General features: G+C 53.6%; 1 protein-coding gene across 2 annotated transcripts in view; it reads right to left on the reverse strand.

Annotated features, from left to right (window-relative positions):
- Window positions 1-1,030: 1,030 nt before the first annotated feature.
- Window positions 1,031-12,475, reverse strand: part of PADI4 (peptidyl arginine deiminase 4) — a 31,160-nt gene continuing 19,715 nt past the window's right edge. For both annotated transcript variants that reach the window (XM_077151107.1, XM_077151106.1), the window contains 10 exons: window positions 12,267-12,445; window positions 12,001-12,104; window positions 11,170-11,281; window positions 9,938-10,045; window positions 6,278-6,432; window positions 5,147-5,291; window positions 4,803-4,905; window positions 3,990-4,057; window positions 3,186-3,326; window positions 1,031-1,524 (listed from right to left, as the gene is read on the reverse strand). In XM_077151107.1, the coding sequence (XP_077007222.1) occupies window positions 1,291-1,524; window positions 3,186-3,326; window positions 3,990-4,057; window positions 4,803-4,905; window positions 5,147-5,291; window positions 6,278-6,432; window positions 9,938-10,045; window positions 11,170-11,281; window positions 12,001-12,104; window positions 12,267-12,445 (1,349 nt within the window). In that variant the 3' untranslated portion in view covers window positions 1,031-1,290. The remainder of the gene's footprint in view (window positions 1,525-3,185; window positions 3,327-3,989; window positions 4,058-4,802; window positions 4,906-5,146; window positions 5,292-6,277; window positions 6,433-9,937; window positions 10,046-11,169; window positions 11,282-12,000; window positions 12,105-12,266; window positions 12,446-12,475) is intronic.

Consider the following 12,475-nt stretch of genomic DNA (forward strand, 5'->3'; position numbering starts at 1 on the left):
CAGGCAAGTGCTTGCTTGACTCAACAACTGGACGTGGTAATTTGGCCAATTTGGCCCATGGAATTAACCATCACAGCCCCTATGGACCCCTATGTCAGGTCCATAAAAGACAATAAAAAAGACACAATGGGGACCAGCTGGGATGGCTTAAAACAGTCAGTCTAATTACATCATTCCACAAAATCCACAGTTCCTGCTTTGTGCCATGCCCGGTGTAGGTAGCCCGAGGGACACTCATGGACCAGACAGACAAGACCACTTTATGGGGCTTTTCAGCTCATGACATGGAAATGACAAATGGGAGTGACAAAAAAGAAATGCATGGTCCTGAGTGGATTTAGCCGCCCAGTCCTTTTGGATCCCTTGGGTTCCTGCATGACCTGTTGGTTGCCTTTTTCTCAAAGGCCAATTTGAATGGCAATAAAATTCTTAGGTTTCACCTTTTCCCTCCAGACTTCAAGGATGTCACTCTGTGGTCTACCAGAGGAGCAGTCTGAGGCTTCTGAGGCCAGTGGGACTTTGCTCCTATGACAGAACTCTCTTCTCCTGCCTATATGCCCCTGTCATTCAGTCTGTTTTTTATCATTCGATTTTTCAGTATGGAATATGCATGCAGAGGAGTGTATCTTGTACACATACACATCCCACACGCTAAAATAAATAATCAAATAACACCCAGAGACCTCAGGATATTGCACCTGGCTGGGTGTTTGGGAATTGATTTGCAATGTAGCATGGAAGAAGGATGTGCCCCCAAACTCAAGGGATTCACTTCCCCTCCCCACCCCACTCTCAATCTCTTTCTCTTCCTGGGAAGACTCCATGGAAAGCTCAGAACCAACTTGGCTCAGATTACACAAGATTTTATAGACTCACTATATGCTTGGGAACAAAAGATACATGCATTATTATATTAGCATGTGTGCCTTTAACATGTCCTGGTAGCACTTTAAAGTTTGTACCTTTCAATTCATGATGAATGAATGAATGATAGGAATGACATCTTGACCTCTAGTACAAAGTGGTTAAAAAACTTTATTGCAGCTTCTTGCAGTCAGAACTGCATTTGCAATGTAGGACCATCTTGGGATCTTCAGAGGGTGGGTGCGGGGGTGGGAGCCCAGGAGAAGGAAGCAAGCCCCCTTTTGGAGGGTTGGCCATCCCCAAGGAGACAGGATGTCCTGAGCTTTGCTCTGCCACACTGCAGGTGATCAGGAGCCTTCCGGCCAGGAAGCTGGAGGTGGGGGTTGGGGAGGGGAGGGGGCAGAGGGACGCTGGGAGGGCACAAGCTCAGGGCACCATGTGCCACCACTTGAAGGAGAAGGGCTTCCGGCGCACGTTGGTGCCGCAGTGGACCTCTCCGTGCAGCATATGGTAGTCATAGAAGTCGTCAATGAAGGTGCAGTGGAGGCCCAGTGGCTCCAGCAGGGACCGCACCTCCTCCTCCAGGCAGCAGCGGCCGTGGATGATGGGCCCGAAGGGCTTGGGGATGCCCAGGTGCTTGCCCAGCACCAGCATGTTCACCTGCAAAGCAGCGGGGTCCCCGGTCACAAGGAGCAGCCTGCCGCTGGCGTCACTCCCCTTCTGACCTTGGGAAATAACAACCCCACTGTGCAGATGAGGAAACAGACCCAGAGGGGTAAGTGGGTTGCCAAAGGCCATTCAGCTGGTCTCAGACTTATACCCAAGTCTGTGGACTCCAGGGTTTGTGCTCTTAACACCCTCTGCCCCCAGCTGCCATCTTCTGGCGAACTCTAGTCCCAGTTTAAGTGCCTGCCCTCTGTTGAATGGATGAGAAAATGACCTCCTCTGTTGTGTGCACTTTCTGTATAATACAATTTATGTAAATGTCTCTGCTTCCTCCATTACAGTGGGAGGTGGCCTGGGAGGGGGAAGATGAGGATTTGGGCTCCAGGCCCAAGTGGGTTTGAATCTCAGTCTCACTCCTCAACTGCTGTGTGACCTTACGCAAGGCATGTAAGCTCTCTGAGCCCAATCCGCAACATGAGCCCCCAAACGGTTTCCATGGCTGTGACAGCGAGATAAAAACCTATCTGCAAAGAATCATGCCTGGCACATAGTAGGTGCTTATTAGATGTAGCTCCCTGGAGGCCCAGTCAGGATCCCTGGGTCATGAGTGATTGAATGGGTGTCTCGTTCTCTGCTGCTGTCAGACACAGCACATAGTGGGTGCCTTGCCTTGTGAATGTCCCTACTTGTTCCATGCTCACTGATCAATTTGTTTGAGATGGCTCATCCCCTTCTTTCCTGAGCTTGGCAGCCTGGCTGGGCTAAACCTGAGAGGGAAGATGCCTCAGGTTAAGGAACTTTATTCAGGGGGCAGGAGCAGGGTGCCATCTTCTCCCTTGTTTTGGCCAAGGAACTCTGCTTGAAACAAAATCTTTTGCAGAGCCTCAATGCATGAAGCAGAGAAAAGCTGGACCACTGGATTTAAGGCCCTGCCTTGGAACCCCAGGGCCCTGGGGAACCCATTTGAAAACCACTGTAACAGGGACTGCTGGCTCCTTCCAAAATTGTAACTCTCAGTCCCATAGACAGGAACGGGTGACTGAGGGACCCCAGTAGAACTGGGTGAAGCTTCTCCCTGGCCACTGGGTATTATTTGGAGAGAGGCAATAACGGCAGAGGGAGAGTAAAAATACAATGAGTGACTTCCAGGTAGGGCCAGTGGGTCACAGCCACAAGTTCCCAACCAAGGTGGGCCTTTACCAGCGCCACCTCTTCCGAGAGGCCTTCCTGGATCACTCGATCTAAAAGCAGTGGCCCGTATTTATTTCCTTTGTGAGGCTTAACACTACCTGAAAGCACCCTGTTTGCTGTCTGGCTCCCTCCCCGTCAGGGCAGTTGGAAGGGGGCAGTGCCACGTGGTGTTGAGACCCCTGGCTTGGAAGCCAGACTCCTCAGTTGAGTGATCTCCTGTGAGAGACCTCCCCACCCCCGTGCCCCACTGGAAAGGGGCAGTGGTGATAGCACCCAACTCCTGGGGCTGCCACGAGGTACCTGGAAGGTGCTCGGTAAACTGTAAAGGGGTGTATGAACCCCAGCCTCCCTGCCCTGGCCCTGCAGCCTGGCTGGCCTCTCTGACCAGGCTGCCTCCCTGCTGTGCCCCTGGGGTTTGCAGACCACTCACAAAGGTGAGCTGGCCGTGGCCACTGCCTCCTCACCATGTTTGGAAAAAGGGCCTCCGCCTTAAGGAGCTTTCTGGAGTTTTCCTTGATTCTGAAGAGCTGGGGCAGGTCGATGATGTCGCCCTCCTCCAGGCCCAGCTCCCGCTTCAGCACCTCCCGGTTCCAGTCGATGCAGCTCTGGGGGGTGCGGGGGGGGCGAGGCCAGGGCCAAAGCAAGGTGTGAGGGTGTGGCGGGGGGCGCTGTTAGGGGGCCGTGCTGCTGCAGGGGTATTGCTGAGGAGGCTACTAGAGACTGCTGAGCGTGCTGCTAGGGGAGCTCATAGGGGGAATTGGGGGGGTGTTGGGGGGACTGCTGGGGGAACTGGGAGGGTATTGGAGAGGACTGCTGGGGGGACTGGGTGGTGTTGGGGAGACTGCTGGGACGAATTGGGGGGTATTGGAGAGGACTGCTGGGAGGGGCTCAGGGGTGCTGGGGGGACTGCTGGGGGAACTAGGGGTTGCGGGGGGGACTGGGGGTGCTGGGGGACTACTGGGAGAAAATGGAGGTGCTGGGGGGATATGGGGGGCTATTGGAGAGGACTTCTGGGGGCACTGGGTGTGCTGGGGAGACTGCTGGGAAGAACTGGGGGTATTGGAGAGGACTGCTGGGGGGAACTGGGGAGCATTCCCTTGTGGTGATGCAAGGAAAAGAGCTTTCTGTCTCAAACACATATGCATTTAGCCAGGTCCTAGGATGCTACCACGACTTCTGGGGCAGCCTCTAATTGCAGGGGGAAGGGGCTGGACTGGCGGTGTGGGGTCTGCCTGGGGTGTGGCAACTCCTGGGCCCCCAGTCTATACCTCTACATATGAGTTTTCTTTTTGCAATGTCTTGTTCGATAGAATGTCCTTGATTTTCTGTTTTTTTCCTGCCATGGAGAAAGAGGGAAAAAAATGCAAAGGAATTCAGGAGTTGATCTCTCTCTTCCTGGTAGGTGCAGTGGGGATTCAGTTTACCCGTCTGTAAAATGGGGGCAGCTAAAATTCCAAACAGACAAATATGCTGTGAGCATCTGGGAAGAAACACTTTTGAATGCCTTAGATAAAATACTTCATCAGTGTAAGTTCTCATTAAAAGCATTGCTCTCACTTCCTTATATCCTCTTATCTCCAAATATATTTTTGCTTACAGAGGTGGAAACAGATATTAGGTTAAAACCCTCAGTCATGGAGACGTCTCAACCTCTGACCCTGGCTCGTGACTGTGTTTCACTCCGCCCTCCAGCCAGAATGAACTTCTTTCAGGTCCTCAGACACATCTTGCTTTTCATGCCTCTGAGCCTTTGAATTCACTGTTCACTCTGTCTGGGATATCTCCCTCCCCCTCTACCCATCGCCCCATTTGTCTGGCCAACTTCTTGCTCCCACTTGGTTTCCACCTCCTCCAGGAAACCTTCCCCAGATACACCCCAAAGCCCCTGTGTTATAGTCATTTTCTTTACATCCCTCTGGACCACTGTGTCCCCAGCATTTAGCCCAGCACTGGTGCCAAACACACAGTAGGTGCTCAGTAAATAGTCTGTCCCTGAGTGATTCCATCTGGCAACAAGAGACCACATGCAGGCAGAGGAAGATTCCAGAAGCGAGACGGAAGAGAAGGCACGGCCAACTTACTCTTGATGCCTTCGAACAGCAGAGCCTCCCCGTGGCCCTCCTGCTGCTGCTGTTGGAACAGTTTGTAGCAGGACCTGGGGCTGGCCAAGAGCAGCCGGAAGCCCTGGAGGCAGGAAACACTGGGGTCAGAAGTCAGCTTTGCCCCTGAGGCTCCTAAGGACAGGGTAAGGGGAGGATGGACCTGGTCCCAGGCTGGCCACCTCCTCGATTCCCCTCCCCCGGGAAGAGGGAGAAAAATAGAATCAGGTATGTAATGTTGGGCATCCCCTGCAGAGCTCAGAGCTGTGACTGGAAACCCAAGAAGGACACATAGGGCCTCCTCCAGGCAGTCCCCCAGACTGCACCTTCCTGTCTGGCGCTGGAACGAAGCTCAGGAACTCATCCACGTGGCCCACAAACAGCCAGTCAGAGTACAGCTTCACAGGGGCCTGCACCTGCTGGGCACCAAGGAAGTCCTGCAGGACCTGATGCATCTCCCGGCTCTGAGTGCTGCCATCACAGGGTTAAGGGAGTGTTACAGGGGTCAGCAGGGAGGTTGTGGGGGTATGGGGATCAAAGGGGTCTGGATTCTCTTTCAGCTAGGGAAGGGTTTCAGGAGGCTGGGATGGCTTCTCATTTTTGTTATTTGTGGAATTTAGGAACTGTCAGCCCTGTTTTATTGGGGGGAAACTGAGGCACAGTGACTAAAGTACATAGACCAAGAGGTTAGCCTGAGAAAACTTAATGCTGGTGTTGTGGGATTTGGAGTGCGTCTGACCCATGTTCTTGATCCCTTGCTAGCTGCGTAGCCTTGGGGACACTCCTTTGCCTCTCGGAGACTCCTTCCCCTACTGGCCTGGCCTATAAGGCCTACATCATCTAGCCCTTGCCTTCTTCTCTTCCTCTTGCTCAGTCTGTTCTAGCCACCCTGGCCACCTAGAATATACCGTGCACTTTCCTGCCTCAGTGCCCACTTTCCTGCCCCAGGGCCTTTGCACGTGCTCTTTCAGCTGCCTAAATGCTCTGCCCCCCGATCTCCATGTCCTTTCCATTAGGCTACCCCTCCAGAGAGCAACCCCCACACACTGGTCACTCCAACTAAAGCAATCCCCTCTGCCTCTCCCCATCCTCTTAAGTTGTATTCTTAAATATTTGAAATTATTCATGTGTCCGCCATGAGAACAGCGGCACAGGCCTGTGTCTAGCATGTTCACGGCTGCATCTCCAGCTTGTAGCTCAGTTACTGTGCATAGTTAGGTGCTCAGTACATCTTCACTGTCCGAGAGGGTGGAAGCAGCAGACCCGGGATTTGAACTTGGGTTAACTGGGCTGCAAAGCCTGGGTTCCGTGCCCTGTACTTCTTAGCTTCTCTCACACTTTTTTCAGCTTGCTGAGCCCTCTTTAGCTGGGGGTGGGCAGGGGAGCTTCGGCTCTGCCCTCTGCTTTTCCATGGCAACCTGGGGCTGGCTTCCCTCCTCTCTCCATCACCTCCTCACCTGGGGTAACTGCTGTCCCCAATGAGAATCCTGCCCAGCGGGTATTTCTTCTCCCCGACAATGACTGGGGGGCTCACTTCGAGGTTCCCAAAAGAGTCAAGGCCGGTGACCATTCCTGTTTGGGGCCTCCGAGTCACATAGCCAAAATCTGGACCCTAACATGGGAGAAGCATATGCCAAGAGTTAGAGAAATGAATCCCTGGGTGAAGAGAGGGTGGGGTGACAAGTACAGAGATTAATTTGGTCGCAAGAAGGAATTCACTGTCAGTGGCAAGCACATAGGGGCTGCTGTTAATTTTTGTGGAAAGCTGAAGGAATGTTGAATCAGAGGACAAGAAAAAGGCGTCACCGTCATCGTGTGCCTAATGCATGCCAGCTGCTGTGCAAACCTTAACTTGGGTGTAACAGCCAAAAGCACAGGATATCACTTCCATCCTCCCTTTGCAGATGAAGAAACTAAGCTCACAGTGGAGACACTCGGGTCCCCTGGCCAGTTTGAGGAGGAACTGGGCTTTGAGCTGTCTCTACAGCAGGCACTCTTGGTCCACGCTGCAGCTTCCCTGATCTGGGGCTGCACCATCTCTGCGTGGATCTTCCTGAGAAGAGCCTGGTCTGGTTCTTACAGGGGCCCCCTCCCTGCCCTCCCTGCTCTAGCTCTCTCCCCACTGCCATACATTCTCAACATGCAGTCAGCCACAGGGACCTTTTTATAATGCCAGGTCATAGTCCTTCCCTGTTTAAGACCCTACAATGATCCTCCCTTTGCAAAGATTCCAAAACAAAGTCCTTCCAGTGATCAGCAAGTCCGCGTGATCTCTCCCCATCTTGTCACCTCTCTGACTTTATCCCCCGCATTCTCTGCTTACTCTTCCACTCCAGCCCCTCCAGCCTCCTTACCATTGCTTGAACACACCAGGCAGGCTTCTACCCCAGGGCCTTTGCACTGGTGGTTTCCTCTACCTGGAACAATCTTCCCCCAGACATCGACATAGACAACTCCTTCACCTCCTTCGAGTTTTTGCTCAAATGTCACCTTCTCAATGGGATCTACCCTGGCCATCCTACTTCAAATTGAAAACACACCCCACCAGCACCACCACAACCATTCTGGCACCAGTGGGCACTTCGAGTCTGCTCTCTTCTTTGTTTTTCTATAGCTCTTGACATTGCCTTTTAACATACTTTATTTGTTATATTTATTGTTTGTTGTCTGTTTCTATCTGCTAGAATGGCAACTCCGTGAAGGCAGCGACCTTTGTTTTGTTCACTGATATATTCCAAGCACCTAGACCAGGGTCTGGCAAGAATAGGTACTCATTGAATGTTTGATGAATGAATGATAAATTCATACTAATCCCTCCCTGGCAGTTGGCCTGGGAGGGGACTGGCAGAGGCTTGGACTCCTGCAGGCAGATCAAGGGTTTCTATTTTCTGACATGGCAAATCCCCAAGAATGGGAAGAGCCCCAGATGCCGCTGCTAGTGAGACAGTTTTGAGCCACAGAGTTAGGTGTTGCCTTTTCAGTTCTCCTCCAATCTTTCAGATTCCTCAAAAATTTAAGTCAAAGAATGGTGCAAATACATACTTCATCCTTACTGTGCTCCCATTTTACTGTGCTCAGGAAACAACCCCCAGGCTCAGAGGGTTTGCAGTCATTTGTATCGAGCTGTATTTAATAGCACTACTTTAATTCTGGTTAATTTCACGGTTGCCTTCAGTTACGGTAAATGCTACAGGTTTTCATTTTCAATGGCAATATGTAGTTTACTGACATTATCTTAAAGAATGAACACCTACTGTGTATCCAGCCTTATGTAAGGTGCCTGGCTTACAGGGACGGGCAAACAGCCTCGGCCCCTGCCCTCCTCATGTTTCCAGTCTAGCAAGGAGGAAGGCAGGAAACAGGTCAATGAGCAAGTCAATGACTGTGCCAAAATACTCTGGATGAAACCAGTCGGGTGCTGTGGTTGAGAATACTAGGGGTGGGCGGTGGGGACTCCTTCAGTGGCCAGAAAGGTCTCCCGGTGGAGGGTGTTGAAGCCGAGAACTGAAGGTTGAAAAGCAGCCAGCCATGTGACTGGAGGCGGAGCATTCCAGACTGAGGGGATGGCCTGTGCAAAGGCCCTGCGGTGAGTAAAAAGTTGGGCTCATTTTAAGAATGGGAAGGAGGTCAGTGGAGCTGGACTGAACCACAGAGAGAGCTGGGAAATAGGATGGAGGTCTAAGCATGGTGATGACGTTGACTTTTAATCTGAGGGATTTGAGTTAGAATGCTGCAGGCATCCTTGTCTAAGGGACCACTGCCAACCAACCCCCTTCATCCAAAGCTCTCTGTGGAAAGGTGAAGACCCCTGTGCTGAGCTGGCAGGCTGGCTGGCATTTTAATTTAGGGCTTGAAAGGTTTGTATTGTGGCATCAGAAAAATTGGACTTTTGTTGAACTTGCAGTACCAAGTAGGAGACAAGACCACCGAACAAGGTAGGGCTGAAGCCAGCAGCAGCAGCTGGCTCATCAGTCCCATGGCTCTGAAGCAAGATTGACCTGATCCCATGACAGAGCAGACACCATGAACCCCACAAACCTCTGTATCCCCAGTGCTCAGCAAAGGGCTTGGCTGGGAGTAAGGAAACTTGGGACGAGTTGTTGGGTTAGTTTTAAAGCATCCGTTTGGGTAGGTGATGGTGGACAGTTAGTCCTATGTGCCAAACTTGCCTAGGCTGCAGTGCCCAGGTATTTAATCACACTGAATCTAGGTGTTGCTCTGAAGGTATGTTGCAGAGGTGGTTAACAAACTTTGCACTTCACGCTCTATTCCTGCTTTCCCCAGGCACCTGGGGTTGCCCAGCTATGAGGGCTTGGGAGAGCAGGCCTGGGGTCAGCCTGGGAAAGCAGGGAGGCATGGGGTTAAGGCTGTACTTAAGGAGTCATTGGGCCTGGTTTGAAGTCCAACTTCTCTACTCCCTTTCGGTGTGACCTTGGAAAAGTTGCTACCCCTCTCTGAGCCTATTTCCTCATCTTTAAAATAGGCCTGTTAATTGCATCTACATAAAAGTTTGTCAGACGAATTAAATGAGTCATTGCATGTAACTATTTAGCAATGTGCCTAACACGGAATGCATGCAGAATGCATCAATAAGTGTAGCAATTACTATTATTATTATTATTCTGTGCTGAACCTGCTGCCAGGCTAGTTAAGCCTGACTCATCCCAACCCCAGTTCCCCCCCATACACACGGAGAAGTCCCACCTAGGAAGCTCCACTCTGACCCAGAAAATGACATATTCCACATGCAGCCCCTGCAAGCCAAACCCAAAAGACAGAGCCTCTAAGTGACCCTGGGAAAGACACCAGACCTGGTTCCACCTCCACCTCGCAGCAATTGCCTAAGCCTGAGCCTCTGCAGGGTCACTTTGAGGACGAGGTGAGATCATGGGCAGACAAGGCTTTGGAAAACGAAGCGCAGCTAGATCTTATCGCAGCGATAGCCGAATGAAGAAGCCCCACCCACAGGATCCTGGTGAGTAAAGGAGGCAGCCCACCCTCCGGAGCTGGGACGCTCAGCCCAGGGGGCGGGTGGGGGAGCCAGGCGAATGAGGGAGGGGGGCTAAGGATTGGGCAGCGGGTGGTCTCCCGCCACCGTCCCCCACCCCCGCAGGTACCAGCACACGTTGGATGGGGAACTCCTTCAGGCCTCTGTTCCTTGGGGAGTCGAAGACCACGGGCAGCGTCTTAGATGGGGCTTGGATGTAGCCGATCTCCATTTCATCCTGTGCGGGGTGGGCGGAGACACGTGCTTACCCCGCTGCCTGGCTCCAGGGCCTGGGACCACCCACCCTCCCTCACCCCTGCGGTCAAGAGAAAACCCATGTGAAATGTTCAAGCCCCGAGAAGAGCGCAGAGCTCACTGCCTGTGCTTGCCCAGCACACAGCACGCTGTGAAGCCCCAGGGATGCCCTTCACGCCCCCTGCTGCCCTGCACCCTGGGCTGGGTGCCGGCGGCCCACGGACGATGAGACCCCCGCCCTGGCCTCAAGGAACCTGTTTCTCAAGGCGAGAGAGCCAAGGAGCAGGGCAGTGACCTCTCCAGTGTCAGGGGGTTCACGGGAGGGAAGTCCAGGGGTTATAGGAACCCGGAGGCTGGGTAGGTGGTGTGACCAGTCAGAAACAACTTCCTGGAAGGAGGGCTGCCAAGCTCCAAGCTGAGGCCTGGGGGGTGAGTAAGGGGAACCTGCTGACTCTCCTCAGCCAGTAAGACCCCGGCTGAGCATGTGGGGTGGAGCATGCAGGGCTGGCACTCAGAGATGAATCTGATACAAATTCTGCTCCAGGGGCCTTGTGTTCTGGCAGGCAGGTGTGATACTGAATATCTTCTATGAGGTTGAACCATACGAAATTGCCGTGTGGGTAAGTAAAAAGTGGTGGCATATCGGCAATTTCATATGGTTCGACCTAACTAAAGATAGAATCACAAGAAAGGAAGACAGAATGTTATTGGGGAGGGGGAGAAAGAGAGGTGCATTTCTGCTGGTGGCTTGGGGAGCTTAAGGAGAGGGAGCATTGGAGTTGGGGTTGCAGAGAGGCCACTTGTGGGCCGGGTTGGCCTTCAGCCTCCTGAGCTTTGGTCACTGACCAAGGCCGTCTGAGAGGTGCAGGCAGATAGGCAGGCGGGTGGGCCTGTGGAGCCCGTGGTATATGTCCGCGGAATCACCGATCTGAACCCCTCATGCAGGAACACTTGGAAGCTCCCAACTCCCCGCCTGTCTGAAGAAGGGATGGCCAGCAAGGTACCCGGCTGAGCCTCAGGATCCCAGGTCCCCCTGGGTTCCTCGACCCTTGAGGGGGGGGTTCATCCCTTTGCACCCCAGTCCCCCCATCCTACAGGACCACGTGCCTGCATCCACTGGTCGTCATTGTTCTCCTCCTCGGGGCACACGATCAGCTTGCACTTGGCTTTCTTGGCCAGAGCACTCACTGACTTCAGGAAGTCATCATTTTCAAAAATCCTAGAAAAAGCAGAAAGGAAGCTCCCCAGTGTTCTTTACTCAGTGGCCAGTGGTCTTGCCTCCAGCAACCCCTGAGGCCTGGATGGCATGGGAGAGGCTTGCACTCAGTGCTCAGGGGTTCGTCCTGCCTCTGCTATTAGCAAACACCAGCTCATCCCAAGCATGTACCCATCCATGAGGCAGGGGTGCCCCCTTCCACTGAGGACGAGACTGCCCGAGGTCTGGTCCCCTGGGGACAGCACTAGGGTTTGAACCCAGCCTGTGTCCTAACCACTAAATTGGGCTCTCATTCCTGCCCCTGCAGCAATCAGAGGCTTTGGGAGAGTCCCCCAGTACCCCACACACTTATCAGGGACTCTCAGACTACAGGATGGTGGCCTAAGGGTATCCCCAGAGACAAGATGCTGCAGCTTGAAGGTCAGCCAGGAACATGCACTTTAACAAGTTCCAGAAGTTTCTGACGCAGGAGGTTCATGGAGCACACTCTGAGAAGCCCCAAAGGCCTGGCTGAGGGGCGACGCAGCAACCTCTCTGGGCCACCAGGAGCTGACGCTGGGCTTAGCCTGCACTGGGACAGGATAACACAGAACCTCGCCTCTTCGCAGTTCCAACGAGCCGCAAGCTCTCACGCAGGACAGGGCAGCGATAGCGATTTTTTTGCATTCATGCTGTGTGTGCAGGGGCTGCAGCCAGAGCCCCAGCGTTCCTGGGCCTCTCACCTGCACACATACACCTCCTGTGGGGGCTGCGTGTTGGGGGTCATGATCCAGGGGGCCACACGGAAGACCACGCTGTCTTGGAAAAGCAGGACTTCGGGCAGCTCCTGGGGGTGGGGGGAGGGGGGAGAGGCCATCACAGCAGCCAGGGCCTGACACCCACCTCTTCCTGGTGGCTATGGGGGACCCCCTCCCCAGCAGGGCTCTGCAACCCCTCCCCAGCCGGGCCACCGCTCAGGCCCCCCACCCTGGCCATAGCCTTGCCCTACCAGGTTGGAGGTGTCCAGCAGGGAGGCAGTGAGGGAAATGAGCCCTGGGAAGCCGGCGTCTGGGAAAGCGAGGCCCTCCACATAGAAGTCGGCCTTGTGCCGGCCTCCCGGCAGCTTCAGGGAGTGAGACGGTTGCTCAGGTCCCAGAACCAACTCGTACTTGGAGATCAAGCTGCCCCCTAGGAGGGGATGGGGAGGCTCAGTCTGGC

This window comes from Tamandua tetradactyla, chromosome 2 (genome assembly GCF_023851605.1).
Source record: "Tamandua tetradactyla isolate mTamTet1 chromosome 2, mTamTet1.pri, whole genome shotgun sequence".
In the NCBI taxonomy this organism is placed as follows: domain Eukaryota; kingdom Metazoa; phylum Chordata; class Mammalia; order Pilosa; family Myrmecophagidae; genus Tamandua; species Tamandua tetradactyla.